At 41.4% G+C, this 18,322-nt stretch overlaps 1 protein-coding gene across 3 annotated transcripts in view; it reads left to right on the forward strand.

Moving 5' to 3' along the window:
• The first annotated feature begins 2,315 nt into the window (after positions 1 to 2,315).
• The window catches only part of TMEM184B (transmembrane protein 184B), a 44,436-nt gene continuing 28,429 nt past the window's right edge, over positions 2,316 to 18,322 (forward strand). For 2 of the 3 annotated variants that reach the window (XM_044441000.1, XM_044441003.1), the window contains exons 1-3: positions 2,316 to 2,582; positions 14,288 to 14,531; positions 16,888 to 17,053. In XM_044441000.1, coding sequence (XP_044296935.1) covers positions 14,328 to 14,531; positions 16,888 to 17,053 — 370 coding nt within the window. In that variant the 5' untranslated portion in view covers positions 2,316 to 2,582; positions 14,288 to 14,327. Of the gene's footprint in view, positions 2,651 to 14,287; positions 14,532 to 16,887; positions 17,054 to 18,322 lie in introns of all 3 variants that reach the window. The other variant, XM_044441002.1, reaches the window with a different exon arrangement.

The following is an 18,322-nucleotide window of genomic DNA, read 5'->3' on the forward strand; positions in this document are numbered from 1 at the left end:
AATCAAAACAACAAACAACACACGGCAAATAAAACTATGTAACAAAAACACCACAGAATTTGTAGAATGTGCTCTACAGTGATTGGCAGAAAAGAAAGACGTTCACCTGGAATTGTAAAGATAATAATGCAGGCATCACATAAACCTCCTTACCAAGGGATTTCTATAAATGGGATGCCAGAAGTGAGAAGGCTCTCCCTTATTCAGTCACCCACCTACTGTTGATTCTGGACAGGTACATATAGGAGATTTTCCTCCAAAGCTGGCTTCGGTAACCCGTGGCCCTCAGTGGTTTTGAGGGCTAGAACTCCCACCAGCCCTAGGCAGCACAAGCAGTGATGAAGGATGATAATATCTGTAGACCAGACCTTATGGAGGCCCACTCCTAAAATGATGATACTCTGATCCTAAGCAGTTTAGGGCTTTAAAGGGTAGCTGCAAGATTCCCCCCCCCCCCCGTTTTTCACATGTTACTTTATTTACAGGGTATCCATTAGTGCAAGATTCCCAGGGTGATACGCAACTGAAAATAAAATAAAAGCTCACTTAACCCTTGCCTTGCCTGTTCCCTTCTGCCTTGGCCAGGGTACAAAGCAGATTTTCAAATCCATGTCAAGTCGCCTTTTGCCTCTCCACTCATGCACATTTTGTAGAGTCCACAAGTATACTAACCTGGAATTTGAAATCTCATTTATTTTGTTTCCAGTGGAGGAGTGCTGAAACTCTTTTGGCACAGGGAGGGTTTGGGGGAGGGGTGCATTCCACTGGTGGGTGGGGCTGAAGGCAAAATGGGTGGAGCTAAATTGCAAAGAATAACATCCTATTTTAGCTTTAAGTTTTTCCTGCCAGTCACAAAGCCTTGGGAAAGGCATTTCAACATTCTTCAAAAATCTTTTCATTAGTCACAGTATGGTAAAAATAACTACAACAACAAATTGTATCATGAAACATATCAATATACACTAATATACTGCAATCATTCTCTCTTGATGTAGGGAGAAGGGGGAAAAACACAAGCTTTGAAAAAGAATTAACATTTCTATCTTGAATATATACATCAATATAAGCCACCTCATTTAAATCTTTCTGAAGGGGAAGGGACTACTGCACCAAAGCTAGGAAAACACCAGAGGATCAGCAAGCAGGAAAAAGGCAGTGACGCCAAGAGTGGTTTTTATGAGAGTCAGACCAGAAGAAGGATCTAATAAGGGCAAAAAAGAGAGCAAACAATCCTTTTCATATGTGTGAGTTCTTATTTTATTTCAAATCCATACCAAGGCAACATCTTGATTAGGATCAACCAAACTGTCAGAGACAAGTGGGTACACTTTCGAATTTGCCAGAAGACTTGTTTTTGCAATAAGCAGTTTTTACAGGACTGGCGCTAGGTACCGAAAATGCATAGAATTATTTATGCCAATGTACTTATCCTAATTTACACATTATTTTTAATTATTTCATTTCTATACTGTCTATAGCTGGCTCTCTGGGCAGTTTACAACAATCCATAAAACATGATAATAAAATGCAATAAAAATATAATAAAAATGGCTGAAAATAAACAACAAAGAATGACTGTGTAAAAACACCTGGGATGGGTAATCCTCTGGAGCCCCTGGCTGTCCATGTATGTCTTTAAAGGCTTGAAAGGTCATCTTACCCTGATTCAAAAGGGATGACAAATTTGGCAGCAGGCGGGATGGAATGGGGAAATTGTTCTATAAATGGTGGGACCACCCTATAAATTCTAACGTTTGTGTGTCGAGGACACCCCTTTCTGTAAAAAGGGATATATGGGCAGGAGAGAGAAGAGCGTTTGATTTCAGGAGAAAACCTCAGATAAAAAGTTTTAGGGGGGGGCAGCAGGAGGTGGGCAAAGTGCCAGCTATTCCAGTGGGACCAGATGCAGCAGACATTATCAGAGCCCTTGTACCTTTCAGCAAGTGCGCCGGGCAGCAGAATGCTGCAGCAGAAGGCCTCCCACACATTCGGGGCTCCAAATGGAAGATCTGGGGCTTCGGCCCCAACGAGCCACCCCCTTACACCCCTTTTGCCTGAGGACGACTCGGTCACAAACTGCAAGATTCGGACTAGAAACAAAATACACTCCTCGGGAGAGGGGGAGAGTCTCTTTAACCTCCGCCGGCAGAGAAGGGCCGCTCAAAATCTGCCTGTGAAGCGGACTGATCCCAACAACAACTCCACGCTATTCCCGGAGAGGCCGCCGGTTATGTCATCCACTCGTGGCTCCTCCCTTTTTCCCCCGGGCGGGAGGGATGCCGCGCACGGGGAGGGGGACGACGCGCCATCACGGCGCCTGCGCAGAAGCGTCTCTTGCGTTCGTCTGCCCAATCTCGCCGCTCTTCCACATAGCCCCCCTCCTATCCCTCATCGGAACCCTTCAGGGCCGCGGCAAGCATAAGCCAGAGCCCCGGACGGAGGAGCGGGCAGGCAACGCGTAACGGGACGGAGCGGCTCCGAAGCCATCCACTCGCCCCGGCGAGAGACTTCTCCTGACTATGGACTCCTAAGGGCCTCTAGCTCTGCCCGTCCCCCGAGTGACGGAGCGGAGCCTGCAGGAGGTGGGGAAAAACAGGCAGTGGCGACCTCTCCGCGTCGAAGCCTCAAGTCGGGCTGGTGCCGCGTGGCGGTGAGGGGGCCAAGTGGGCAGGGGAGGGGAGGGGACTGTATCTGAGGTGCTGTAGTGGCGCTGGAGGGGACCAGGCAACCGCCGAATTGTACCACAGGGTGGTTCTGAGGCGGATAGAGCTCCTCGGCACTTCGGCTGGTGCTGAACGGGGTCTGGGAGTAGTGGTGCTTGACCTGACAGAGGACTGGCAGCTCGCCCCTTCGCCAGGGCTTGATGGCACAGCTGGACGAGGGTCTCTGCAGCAGCCTCGGGGAGCAGGTGTAGATACAGATGTGCTGGTTGGCATAGCAGAGACCTGACGGGGAACAACGTGGCAGAACTTGAGTGTGGGTATCAAGGGAAGCCACTGCAAGGCAGTCTTACTTGTGCATCCTAGTTGGTGTGTGTGTGTGGTCCAGAATGTGGTTGTGGGAAAGGTTATGTTTGTGTGATTCTAGAAGTTTGTGGGCTGATTTTTTCCACTTCAGAATATTCAAGATAACATGAACATATAAAATGCACCATAATAATCCTACATGTTGCAGTATTGCGACATGATGCTCAAATAGCTTAACCTAGTTTGGGTGTTGAATATGGGTTGAAGAAGTGGCACATTTCATACTACATGTCCTGCTGACAATGCCAATAGCGCTAGTTACTACCAGATGTCAACGTGGGGGTATGTGGTATGGATTGTGACACTTACTGCTACATAAGCATTGAATATGACAAGAACTGTGGTGAACAGCATCACGCAGCATGAGTGAAAAGGGACACAGCTATATTGTGCTTAGCTTAGATGTGCTTTGTATTATCTTGAGTGGTATGGCGTGGGCCTTAATGTGCTTTGGCACTGATTGTGGCAGTAAGTAGAATACTGTAATTTGGTGTGAGCTTATTAGCTTTATGAGGTGCACTTTATGTGGTGCAGAATTGTATCTATTAAATACAATTCTGCTTCTAGTATATACTGTTAATGTAATACTGATCAAGCATTCTGTGAACTTACAAGAAAAGTTTGAAACCCTGAACCTTTTGTTGTTGGACTGTTTTTTGTCCACTTGCCTCCCACTTAAAACACTATGCTCCATCAGTTTATATTGAATGCACTTTTATATTGAATGCCACTTTTCCATGTGCTTTTTAATCACTTCTTCTTGTTGATATAGTTGCATTACTGTATTCCCCTGTAACATAGATAGAAATGGCCTCACCAAAATGATTGATTTTCCACTCTGTGTTTTTGTGAAGATCTGACCATCTAATAACATGATCATGTGTATATTTTGGCCTTCAACTTTGAGAACTTGTGCCCAAATTCCAAAAGTAATGTGAATTGACAGGGTATATTTTGTGCAAGACCCATTCATAACTTTGTTTTTACAAGGGGACAGGAGTAATTTATTCTAGATTTTACAATGTCAGTGTTAGCTGTTCTATCATGAGGTAGGTGCAATGGCATTTTTGAACTTCTGTAATATAAAAACTATCATAATTATTTTGCTTTTGATATATGCCAAGGAAGGCTGTAATATAAATAACATTCTTTTAGATTGAGTGGAAGTGGAATGTGTTGACTGTATAGTGTTCTATAATTTTGGCATGCAGTTTGTAATAGTTACAAAATATGTTCCACATATAGCTTAGCCAAGCATTTTCAATCTTCTGAAAAGCAGATTCTGTATGAGATGAAACCAGATGACTAGAGATAAATGCAGCAAATCAGTAAACTGAAGAATTCCATTGGATTTTTAGTTATAAATTTGTAATTACATAACTCTAAGGAACAAACCTTAATTGTTGGTCATGACAGTTTCTTAAAATTCAGTCTACTGCGGCACAGAAAACTGAGGAAAGGGTTTGCAGAACAATGATGAACTTGTATGGAGCCCAGGACTTAACATCTGGCCTTTGATTCCCCTCGCCCTTTGATTTCATGCCTCCCCATTTTGCTCCCTGTCATTGCTTTTAGGGCTGCATGCTTCTTGAGTTATAGTTAGGTATTTCAAGATCAGATTCCTTTCTGCCAAAGCCCTTTGAGTATAGTTTTAAAAACTGTTCTGAAGCCAATTATAGTGGTAAAAGGGAATAAACAAAGCTCTTAGCTAAAATTGTTCTTAAACTTTGATGTATTTTGAAAATAATATCTAGGAAAATATTGGGATGGGAGGAGTCTCCCCCCCCCCCAAGGCAGCATGTACTTTATTTAGGTGGTCACTTTATAAAGAGCACGCTGTTTTTGTATGGGATATCAGAATGCCAGACTCTGTTGTGATGTAGCCCACTTTGGTGTGTTGCCTGTTTTTAGATCTTCTTTGATACCAGTCTGCAGAGTGTTCACTCAGAGTTATCATTGTTTTGCAGTGCAAACTTTGGGTGAGCAGACAACGCATCAGCTTGTGCCCTGGGAGCAGCAGCATGAACACTTGAGCATGAGATGTAGTGTGGTGATCATGTTAATAACCCCAGAGGGATATAATTTACAGGAAGCAAAAGGAGATGGGGAGAATTAGCTAGCATATTTCACCTGCTGCACACCGTACTCTTTAAAACTATTCAATAATTATTGTTGGACTGGGATCACCCTTTTAGCCTTTGCCCTCACCATGTGGTTGCAGTCCTAATAAAAGCTATAGCACATGCGATGAAGAAATAAGATAGCCTGTAGTACTGCAAGGCAGCATCTCCAGCAACTGTTGTTCGTAGTGTACAATCCTGCAGTAACTCCATATGTTCCATCTCTTGTAAGAGAGTTGTTTCCATGGCTTCCCCAGATTTTTCTGCATCTGCCTTATCTGCGGAAGGTACTCATTGGTCCAGACGTGTCTGCCCATCCTGTTGTAGTCTGAACCTATAAGCTTTTAGGAAACAATATAAACCTTAGGTGTTCTTTTAAAGGCAAGCATTATGGCTATTATGTGTCTTTAACAGACCACATTATCTTATGCAACTTTTTGGTAACATTATATTAAATATTTAGAGTAGTCAGGAGTATCTCTGGTTTTGAACTATTTTGTTGTGTATACTGAAATCAGATGTAGAAACTTCAGGATGGTTCAGTCTCAAGCTGTGGACTTCAAAATCAGAATATGAAACCTCTTACACATGAAAAGGTATAGCCCTGGTGACATAAGTGCTATTTCACATGTATAAATGTATGCATGTGTGTGTGTATGTGTACATTTTTACAAATTATTATTATGGCACCATCTACATACATAGCATTTTACAAAATATACAGGACAGTTCTGGGCTTACAATAGAAAAACCATTCACAAGAGTCAACAAAGGAAGGGGATTAAAGTGAAAGAATGGTATTTATTTATGGAATTTAAACTGCAATTTATTTTTAGGCTACAGTACAATACCCATAATTTTTTAATCTATCACATGGACTGGAACAATGGTGAAGTTAGGTATTTTTAGGCTGTAGGGTTATGAAGGGATTCCTCTTTAGGTGGCAATATGTAAAATTTCATTTACCGTATTTTTCGCTCTATAAGATGCACCTAGTTTCTAGAGGAGGAAAACAAGAAAAAAATATTCTGAATCAAATGGTTTACTAAACTATTTAATAAACTATAACAGAATACAGTAATACCATATTTCAACCTTGTATAGTGAACAGCAGTCAACAGTGGCATTAAGAACCATCATCACTGTCATTAACAAAAGAGAGACTTTAAAGTTCGAGTACTCTTCTAGTTTTCATTGAACCCATAGAACTCATCATCACTAGAGTCAGAATTGATGAAGCTCTGTTGTTCACAATCACTGACATCACTTTCTTAGTCAGTAGTGGAATTATTGAAGGAATCCACAATCTACACCAGTTATACAAGAGCTGCTGCAGACAATTTAATAACAAATCTAAAAAAGCCAGTAATGTCCACACTGCCCTACTAGTAAATAATAGAAAAAAACTTCTGACAAAAAATGAGATATTGTACGGTAAATCAAACACACAGCGGACTAAGTAGCCTTTGAAGAATAAACTTAATACACGAAGGTAATGCTGTTCAAATATCCACTGATCCTAAAAAAAATGTGTCTGATCAACTAACAGATAAGTGTTCCATGGAAAAGTTCCTGATAATCACAGGCACATTCCCCATCACTTCCCCATGGGCTTCATTAAAAGACGGGTTGCCATTTGAAAACACACACCGACCTGCGATTAACAGCTCTCACCTGCGCCAGAGGAGGGGGGCGGAGCAGGGCGCGCCGAGCGCGTGCCGGCCACGTGGTGCCACGTGGGGCCGGCAGTGTGCTGGCGGTGGTCTTCTGGGCAGCACAGCGGCGGCGGCAGGTCTTCCTGGGCGGTGGGGGTGAGCAGTCCGTCTCTCCATGCGGCCGGCGGGTTAAAGCCTGCGGCTCCTCCTCCGCACCTCTCCCCCTGAGCGGCACAGCTCTCACCTGCGCCGGAGGGGGGTGGAGCAGAGTGCGCTGAGCACGTGCCGGCCAGGTGGTGCCACGTGGTGCAGGCGGGCCAGCAGCATCCCGGGAGTCGGGCGCACACCCATTCGCTCTATAAGTGTGTCTTATAGAGCGAAAAATACGGTACTTTAGAATGTATTAAGTCAATTCTCTTGTTTTGGGGACTCCTGCATTTGCCCGGTGTTTTCTGGTTTAAACAACAAATGGTGGAAATGGCACTTCAGAAAAGAATTTGTGTGTGGAACTGGGTGGAGGGACACATCTCTGGACTGTCAGCAGGGAAGTAGAGAACTAGGGAGGCAGTGAATTTCTACCTCTGCACTCCAGGTAAACATTGAGATGCATACTTGTAGCTTAAAATATTATTGAACAGCATGTCGCTGACTTGCACACCTGCTAACTCTTTGGGGTACCACAGGATTGTTTTTGCTTTCACAGAATGATAGAATAGCCTCCATACAATAAGTGGAATTGAGAGCTGGTAAGATCCTTGGTTCAAATCTCACCTCAGCCACAAAAACATTACATAGCCCTAGGGAAGTTCGTGGGTGGTCAGACTCAAAGACAAACAGGCATTATTCTGAAGGGCTAGGGCACAAGGGAACCTGTTCCCTTTATTGTAGCATGGAATAATGTATGAAAATGAAGCTTCACTCAGCATTCAATTCACGCTTCAAGCATCTTTCTTTTAAACACAACTTTCCTTTGTCTCCAAACCCCTTCATTTTGAAGGAAAGTGACTTTGTCACCACCTGTGTGCCTCCCTATACTTGGTAAGCTGAGTGGTAAGAAGCAATAAGGCCATGGGCACAGGTCTGGTGATATGCATAGACTGATTGTAGTACTGATTCCAGGAAACAGACACACCCTGCAGCAGCAATGTTTGATCCTATTGTCAAAGGAAGAGTGGTAAGCTGGGAGTAGTCTCCTCCGTTTCCTCTTGTTTCCTGTCTCCTTCTAAAAAGGGGACTGGCTTCGGTATGCTGACCTATTATAATATGGGTCAGTCTACCAAAAAACAAAACAAAGAGGACTGTGAAAGAAACAGCAAAAATTAATAGAGCAGAAAAACTCTTGGAGAAATATAGTGGTTCATAGTAAATGGGCTTCATTGTTATCAGCATATCTCATTCAGGGGTGGAGGATGAGGGGTGATAGAAAGTGACTTGGTTGTCTTGGTATAGAACAATGTTTTGGACCCAAGCAAGTGGACAAATAGACTAAAGGAGAAATAATCAACAGTAGCAAAGTGAAGAAGACACTGTTTTTTGTGAAGGAAAGATAAAGAGGTGTGTATCTTCCTGTTCTGGGATAAATTGAGAAACTTAAGACCTGGACAGTAATGTTATTGCATGTCTAAATAAAGATTTTTTTCAATATGCACATAATTAAAAACCTTTAATTACCTAGTGAGCATTCTCTAGACAAAACAGTTATTGTTAGTCATTTCTTTTCAGCCTTTACAGCAGAAAACCACTTGCTTGGAATTAAATGTTTAATTAAATGCCAAATGGCATTTTCTGTCTTTTGTTTCACCAAGCACACTGCCAGCTGTTTGGATAAAAAAATGATGAATGGACAAAAATCTCATGAGTATTCAGGCTGTTCAGTTCTTCCCAGCATGATTGCAAATACTACTTTGCTGTGCAGATAGCTAAATCATATTATGGACAGGCAGCCTGGTTGGTGTGGGTAGACAAACTCTTACATACAGACCAGAAGATAAACTAGTTTGAGGTAAGATCCCAAAAGGTATAAGGCAGGTGAGGAGTACCTACTGACAATAACTTTATTATATTCAACATTCTTTTGTTCAGTAATGAAAGTTAGTGCAGACCTGCCATCTGCCTGGTTAGTGGAGAGTGGTTTCCTCTGTCATGATGTCATGACATACGACACAGCAGCCTTTGAGTCAGTTGGAGAAAAGGAATGGGAGTAGATGTATGGATGTAGGATTTTACCATTTTTCAGGCATAACCAGATAGGACAAGAAATTATTCAAATTTAGCTGTAATTAGGAAAAAAGATAAAAATACAGTTGGTTATGTTATACTGTCTTCATAGAAATTGATGATGTGACCACATTTAGAATGCTGTGTATTGTTCTGGTGACTGTATCTTAAAAATATACTACAGAATTGAGAAAAGTACAGAAAAGGGCTCTTCAGATCTTGTTGGACTACAACTCCTATGAGCCCTAGCAAATAGTGATGGGAATTGCAGTTTGGCAACTTTGGGTGGGCTATACTTTACACATGCCTGGTTTATAAAGGAGGAATTCAGCAGCATATCTGTGTAAGAACAGTTTCCAGTTAGAGACTGAAAGTAGATCTTTGTGCCATGGATAAACCCAATTGGACTTAGATAATTTCTGAGCAACAACTTGGTAAGCATCAGAGTGCTGTCCCATAGACTTTAAAAAGTAAGAGAAAATATAGTTAAAAACACAACTTGAATGCTAATTTCTTGTTTTGCTGTGTGAAGAAGCACTTCACACAGTAAAACAAAAGCAGCATTTGCATGGAAATAGCACTGACTTGGGTAATTAGTACTAATTTGTATATGCATAAAAATAGCACCAACTTTACCTATGCTACTCTCTCTAAGTGTGTGTAATGTTTATCTCCTTTTCATCTCAAATCTTGGCTGGTATATGAGAGTTATATGGGAGGAGTTATATGAGAGGAACGGGAAACTTCATGGAATCAAGGAACTATTTTTCTGCCCCATAGCCTTCCTGTTAGCCTCATGCTATTGGGTGCCCCGGAAAAGTTTATGGAAAAAAATAGCCATGTTAGTGCTATGGAGTATCAAATGAGTCAAGTTTAGCTAAATTTCACCCATATAGTTAATATGGGTCAAGTTTAACTACAAAACAATCTAAATCTGGGTGTTTTAGTACTTTGTAGGATTAATATCACCGTTATTTTTTTATTTTATTTTTTGTTTACCTTTTTGGGGGGTGAAGGGAGGTGCACATCTGGTCCACAGGTTGGATGTAGCTCACTGCTGCTTTAGTCCATGTGAAACACTTTGTCTTAGTGATCCTTATAACAGTTCTTCAAGTATTATCATCTCCATACTGGAGATGAGATTGAGGCTTAAAACTGACTCAGTTCACAACAAGTTGTTCTCCAGATGTTTTGGACTATAGCTTCCATAATCCCGGATAATTGGCCAGACTGGCTAGGACTGATTGGCCAGGTTGATCTAAAATATCACAGTTCCTCAGATTCTTACCTACTTGGAAACCCTAATCAAAGCACACTTCTTTGCAAAGTGTTGGTTTTGAACCACCAGCCCTATTTGTCTCTCATTATTTGTTACCATTAAGTCTCCTTCACTTGAACCCACTAGTTATTCATTAGCCTTTGTCTCCCTCTTGTGATTTCAACATATTGTCTTAGGCCAGAGATAGGCAACCTGGTATCCTTTAGTATTTGGAGTTAAAACTCCTAGTAGTCCCCACTAGCATAGCTAATGGTCACAGCTTATGGGAGTTGTAGACTAAAACATTTGCTGGACACTAGATTTCCTGCTCTTATCCTAGGCTGTAATTATATAGACTTATTTGAAATCAGTGGGCAAAGAGCACTTACAAAAATATTACTTCAAATGGTTGATTTTTTGGTAATAAAAATGACATATAAATATATATTTAAAACCTGGAATTAGACTTGTTATATAACTAGAGTTGTGGCTGCTGGCCCATCTACAACAACATAATAGATCTGTTTTGAAACGAGTTCAGTTATTTCTTTCTATAGACTTACCTTATTTGCTCTTTTCTTGTTAGGCAGAAAGAAAGCAAAGCACAGGTGTCCTATTTTTCATTCTCCTTTATAGCTCGCTGGTCTGATGATGATAGATGATATGCATATAGAAATAATCAATTTCTCAAATCATCCTGTTAATGTATGTAACTTTACAATTTATGCATAGTTGTGTCTCTGCATTTTAAACCCACAAAAATACCAATAAAGAATATTTCCTAGAGCCAATTCTGCTTTGTTTGTAATCTCATTTCAAGAAAATTGGCTCTTCTGAACTGCTGTTATGTCTTTTTAGTTTTGGTGTGATCCTTACAGTGAGCATAACTAATAAAAAGAGAGGGAAGGTATGTAGATCTGACCACAATAATCAATGCCTTAATTATTTTGGGTTTAGTTTACAGTAATACACTCTATGTGGGGCTGCCGTTGAAGACTGTTTGGAAACTTCAGCTAGTGCAAAACATGGCGGCAGACTTTTGTAAGGTCTGCATTTTATAGATTACCAGTCTCAAAACAGCTTCACTGGTTTCCCATTGTTTCTGTGCTCAGTTCAAAGTACTGTTTGTTTCCTAGGCAGCCCTAAATGGCTTGATTGTCAGAAGATCAGAAAAATACATTTCTTCCTTTAAGAATATGTCTGAAATTTGCATGCATCATCTTGGACTTTGTTGATGTCCCACCTTCTTGCTGTTAGTGAATGCTTAGGGCAGGAGTCTTCAAACTTTTTCACCAGGGGGCCAGTTGAAAGGTGCCAGTGCTGGGCGGGGGCTAGAAAGGCGGTGCCGGCGGGTGGTGTGGGCTGCCGCGGGATGGGGGCGGGGTGCCTGGGCGCGCTGGGGCGGGCGAGGGGAGGGGAGGCAAGGCGGGGTCGGGCATGTGCCACGATGCAGCAGCTGGTGCACTTGGAGATGGTTTTCTCCGAGCAAGTCCAAAAGGATTTCCTCACGAGCAAACCTCCGCCTCCCCGTGTGGGAGGCGAGGCGGGCAGCGGCATGCATGGCATGCACGTAGCGCATTGAAAACCTCTGAGATGTGCCGGATAAATGGCCATGGCAGGCCAGATCCGTTGCCCAGGCCGTAGTTTGAGGACCCATGGCTTAGGGCCTTTGGGTAGCAGCAACCCTGTTGTGGAATGTCCCCAAGGAGGTTAAGGAAGACTCCTGCTCAGTGTCCTTTACGTGTCTGGTGAAGAATATACTGTTCCACTGGTTGTTTGAATAGTTAATGCCACACTCTATTTTTATAAAGATCCCTTGATTTTAAAATACTGTAGTATCTGTATGCATTTTATTGTACATCACTTCTAGCATTCATTGAGTTGATGGCGGTCCAAAAATATTTTAAATAAATAGATAAAGCAAATGCCACTTGAACCATACATTTTTGGAATTTGTTTTCCTATACAGTACTTAGGTTTTGATTCTGTCAGAACACTCAGTCATATGGGAGATTTTGAAGGGTCACTTATGTTGAAAAAGAGGAAATGCTATATAGTGTGACTAAGCACAAGTATAGAGAAAAGATCTTTCGCTGCACTCTCCCTCTCTGCCCAATTTTATATTCTGAACAGTTTTGCAGGATTTCAGACTTCATAGTACAATCTGGATGGATACCATTGCATTCAAAATAATTGAAGTGTTCTGTTTCTCTGTGTTTTTTTTTTAAGTGCTAGGCTAACATGTCTGAAAACAGATTGGTCATCTGAGAAATATATTGCTGAGTATTGTATGCTGGTTGAATGTACACATACCTTGTAAAGCCTGTTGTTAGCTGAAGAGTAGGTGCTTTGTGTGGCGCCATGTTTCTTTCTGGATAGCAGAATTAAATGATAGATTTGCAGTAGACTGGCAAGGGTTTCTTGACAACAACAGAGCAAGCTTTTCCCCTTCTAAATCAGGGTTTTAGAGTCTGTAAATAGATTAAAAAAACCTTTATTGCAGTCAAAGACCAGTTGCATTCAATAAATACATAGATTTAAAAAAAGAAGAAAATACATAAAAGATTGTCTATATTAAAACTCCAGTCAGATTAATAAATACTTTGACACAATATTAGTTCCCTTAAATCAGTGACAAAGCCATACTTTGTCCTTGTCCAACTAGGTAGAGCCACACTTCCTCAGGATCTGTCTTCAGACACCCATGGCAGCCGCAAAGAATTTAGCGACACTGTATGTTGTTGTTGGGTTAGTGTCAGACAGCAATATATAGATATATTGTTGTTCTGTACGGCCCGGGAAACGATTAGTCAGTGGGGAAATGAGTGCAGTGCGAATATCTCTGTAGAATGTGCACCTCAACAGGACATGCTCTGTAGTTTCTATCTGTTCCATACCACAGGGGCAAATGTGCTCTGACCAGGGGATCTTTTTGTGTCGTCCCTCCAAAACTGCCAAGGGGAGTCTGTTGAGCTGGGCCAAGGTCAAAGCCCTTCTGTGTTTATGGACTTCCAACTGTTTGAGATAGGATGCAACTATTACAATGTGTCCATAGTCCTCCCTAAGATAGAATTCAGGGGCTCTATTGCGATCACTTTGTCTTTCAATGTTTGCTATGTGCTGCTTGATAGTTTCTGTTGCCTGTTCAAAGTCCATATTTAGTACAGTCTGCAGGAGAAGGCCCAAGAGGGGTTAGAGTCTATAAAATGTAGTAACTTGGGCATAGATTTTCACTTGTCCATATGGCTCATGGGATAGAATAGATTATTGGCTCTGCAACCTCAGTAAGATGGTGCACCTGGTTCCCATTGGTGGATTCAGGGTTCTAGTTAAAAACAAAGTAGAACTCTGAAGTCAGCTCATACCCACTGTAAATACTTCTTGTTTCATGGAATGACTACAGAGAAAAGATTACTATAGCCTTCGCCAATTTGGTACCTGCCAGATGTTTTTGATTTCCACTCCTGTCATTCCTAATGAGTATGGACAGCTGTCAGAATTCTTGTGAGTTGTGATCCAAAAAGTCTAGAGGGCAGCAATTAAGGGAAGGCTGCTTACTTGATGTTAGAAGCATTCATTATCTTCCTACTATCTCAATGCTAATTCTCTTCAAATGTTGTATCCTAGGCTTTTAAAACATTTTTTCAATTCTTTGTGTAATAACTTTCGAAAGGTTGTGACTGATTGTCCCAATTAGAGTATCAAACTTATGGGATTGCTTTTAGGTAATTTTTCAAAAACGTCCTGCAATTCCAATTTAAAACTATTTTCCTCAAGTTTTGTCCTTTCTCCTGTGTTCCCTATGGCTAAAGAGTGTCAAAGGTACATGATTGATTTCTTCTAAATATTTCCTGTGTGTCTTTATCTTGAAATAATTTAGGAGTTCTGACAAAAAAGTTTTCTAAAACTATGAGATACCTGTGAGAAGAGGTGTTTTGACAACAGTAGATTGTTACTACTATTTTGAATTCTTTCTGTTGAAGCGTTTTATTGTTGTTGCTTTCCCTTCAGGTTTAAAGAACCCAAAGCCAAACAGTGAATAACAAAAGACATGATGATCGTAGGGACTGGAGTTGCTTCAGTGCCTGAGCTGGGCTCCTCAGCTAGCACTCCTGTTACAGCTTCCAACTTATCCTGGCTGCCGGAGGATGGCAGCCCCACTGTTATGGAGCAACCAATATTTCTGATGACCACAGCTGCTCAAGCCATCTCAGGTTTCTTTGTGTGGACAGCACTGCTAATCACCTGCCATCAGGTAAAAAACAAAACAAAGTCTCTTTATTATTTTGAATTCACTCTATAAAGACACCTTTCTCTGCTCCCCATGAAGTAGGAGTTAGGCACCTTCAACTGCGACAAAAAGGGAAGAAAAAACTCATGCACTGGAATGGTGCTCTGTGCTCATTCTCATATTGCCAGCTTTGCTTTGTCATATTTTGCATCTCTCTCTGCAGGAGATGCCTTTGAGATAATTATCCTTAAAAAAACAATATGTGAAGCTGCTGTGATCAGTATTTCAAGAGCAGAGTAGGAAGTTATGAGATGTGGAGTAGATTAAGCTGGTTTGTTGAAATGTAGCCCAGAATGCAAACTATTAAACTTACTAGGTTGAATGCATCATGTCAGGATTGTTGTAGCCTTACCTGTTCTGCCTTATAGCAACCTTGGCCATGTTGTATGGATGGAACTTGTTGCCCAGAGTGGTTGCTGTTATATCGAGGCTTAGCTCAATCTGCTTTTAGCTTCAAGCCCTATCCATTTGTATAGTTTATATCCCACAGCAGATATGAGCTACTTCCAACTATATTTCCACACCTAACATTATGCTTTCAATCACACCCCCTAGTACTACATTGAAGAAGAGGAAGGAACTTTTATTTGCATTATGGAAATTTATTGGAGGGCCATAAAGTAGGCATTTGCAATGGCAAGATGGCTGTGTTTTCAATAGACTTTTGAGCATGGAAATGAAATGGCTAAAAATAGCAAGACTGCTGAAAGAAAATAGGACTTTGATGCTCTGGTCAGTTGTGCATGTGAGAGAACAAACCACAGAGCTATGCAGATGGTACCAGTGTGTACCTAAGACTATAGCTGGCAGGCAGCTGCCCACAAATTAGTTTCCTCAGCTTGTCATCAAACTTACAGTGCCTGTGTTTTACCTAACAGTCTAGGCAGTAACATGTAGGGAAAAAGAGGGCAATGTCAAAGATATGGAAGATCAAGTTTGTCTCCTGTCAACCTGCAAACACTGTTAAACTGATTGCCATGATAGGCCCTGGGCCTTTATTCCAGAAACCTAAGTTGTATTCAGTTCATCTTCAGCAGTATGTTAGTAATGCACTTCCCTTGTAGCATTGCAGTTGGCTAGCTGAGAAATATTGCACATTTAATTAAAGTGAGTGGAAAAAAGGGCATGTGGATGTTAATGATGGTGACAACGAGCCATGATTCTTGATATTTAATAATCCTTGGCGTTTTTCCAAGTTTGTACTACTGCCCATTCTTAGTGCATAGAATAAGCATCATGTTTTTTAATAATAATACCAGTGATGATCAACTCTCTGTACAAATGACTTAAGTAAATCTAGTTATTCATTTATGAATCAGAATAGCACTTTACCTTATATTTACTCAGGCAGTGGTGATACCTTTTGTCAATTCTGCTACATCAGAACATTAATTGGTCACTTATTACATGCCCATCATGCTAGTCCTGTTGGTTGTGTAGCCAAGTCACTGGTTTTTGGAGTGTAAGAGAGGGAAGATGTTCCTTTTTCACTGTCTCTATGTTGTAATGGAACTCACTATCCAAGACATAGTCATAGGCACTGGTTTAGATGGAATTAAAACAGGGAAAAATTAGGGAGAACTGCAACTCCCATTAGCTCTAGCTAGCATAGCACATGATGAGAGATGATGAAAATTGTTGTCTAACATCACAAGGGTCACAAGTTGCCCATCTGTTGTAGATTATATCTTTTTATTATTTATAACATGTATATGCTACCTCTCATCCCATGTAATCTAGGGGTAGGTTACAACACTCACAGAAAAACAAATACAGTTTTAAAAGCAAAAAATAAAAATCAACGAATTAGTCAAAGGCCTGCTGAAAAACATAATGAGAATCTAGGTAAAAGGTAGAGTTGCTACTACTGTGTTTACTTTTAACTTTTGGATATGCTAAAGACAATCAAAAAGGCTGTTGTCTTTGTGTCTTGCATGCAAGCTTCTGAGAAGCATTTTGCTGGCCTCTTTTGGAAACTAGATTAAACTTTGGTCTGATGTAGTAGAAATCCTCTCCCCACCCCCTTTCTTTCTTGTAACAAAATTATAAATAGGTAGATATGAATGTTCAGCTTGTAATGACAATAGAACAAACCCTGGCTTTGGGGGACACAAGACAAGTCAGAATTCCTAGTTCAGACATCAAGCTAATTAAACTAAGGATGGGGAGTCCCTGATTTGTTTAGCTGTTCCTGGTAGGTGGCCTCAAGTGGGAATCGTTGAATCACATGTGTCCTCTTGCTGCCCTTCTCATAGTAGGCATGATACACAACTGCTTTTGTGATCTGATTCTTACCCCATCTCCATCTTCTCTCATCCAGATCTACATGCACCTACGCTGCTACAGTTGCCCCAATGAGCAACGCTATATTGTCCGGATCCTTTTCATTGTGCCCATTTATGCTGTTGACTCTTGGCTCAGCCTCCTTTTCTTCACCAATGACCAGTACTATGTTTACTTTGGCACCGTGCGAGATTGCTATGAAGGTGAGATGTTGGAGCATATGGGAACAGGGAAGGGGGGAAGTGGGTATTTTGTATGTGAGCCTAGAGCTGTAGGAAAGAATTACTTTTATGCAACTGCTTCACAGATCATGACCCAGCTAAAAATGATGTTGGCCTATTATAATGGAGAAGTAACAAGTTAAACAAGGACGTCTACAACAGCAATCTAAGAGGGAGGGGATGCCAGGGTTTTGGCTATAGTAACTGTTCATCACAGCCGAAAAAGGATCTAGATCAAAATGGATAGGTCACAGTTGAACAAAGGCAACATTTGCTTTTGAATTTGTGGGCATTTTCCCAAACAGGATAAGAAGGTAGTTCAGTATTGTCACAGAATTCAGTAGTGCAGTGATGAGAGCTCAAGAGGATACAGTGAGGCAAGGCTCCTTTGGTTCTGGTGATTCATGTAATATGATGCCAATGATTTTTCATTGAATAATAAAGGAGGAGGTATGACTAAGTTTTCTGAGCAGACTACAACTAAATCAGCTCTTCTAGCTGGGAATTTGTGGGATATCTGAGACTGCAGCCAATAAATAATCTCAGAAGGGATCAGTTTTGTAGCCATTGATCCCAGATATTGCAACCTGACTTGCCAGAGTTGAGGCAGAAGTCTCAGTAAAACCTTTTAATTCCAGTAACTACCTGTAAGCCTTTACAGTCTCAATGAAGATACATATTTAACAGATGACACAGTATTTCCTTGATAGGAATAAGTTCATGAGCATCATGACAAAAATCCCAATCATTCTTGTGTTCAGTTCATAGAATATGACCCAATTAGTTGACAATTCCAGGAAGCATGAAGTCTTTCAGGTAACCAGTATTTTGCTTCCAGCAAAATTGCTCTGGCTTAAATACAGGGAAATTGCCATTGAAAAACACTTCTGGACATTTTATCTGGATAGGGAAAATTGTCTCCAAGGCAGTTGCTGTGTCTCAGCAGATGCCTCTGCCTCACCCTCTTTAGTTGACAACACACCAAAAGGGACACCCCAACCACTTTCCTGCAGAGACCTCTACCCACTTCCCTGTTCCCATGAAAGATGCCCTGGTGAAGAAACAGACCCCCAAGATAGGACCTTCCATGGGAGGTGATTGAGGCACCACCAGTGAGGGTGTACAAGAAAAGATTGGACAACCACATGTTGGGGATTACATGAGCAGAGCTGACTGGAGCTGGGGGTCAGACTAGATGGCCCAGGCGACCCCTTCTGATTCACTTGGTTTTTGTTTCTATGGTATAGGCCA

Source organism: Varanus komodoensis, unplaced genomic scaffold (assembly GCF_004798865.1).
Source record: "Varanus komodoensis strain SLA01 unplaced genomic scaffold, ASM479886v1 scaffold39, whole genome shotgun sequence".
NCBI classification, from domain to species: domain Eukaryota; kingdom Metazoa; phylum Chordata; class Lepidosauria; order Squamata; family Varanidae; genus Varanus; species Varanus komodoensis.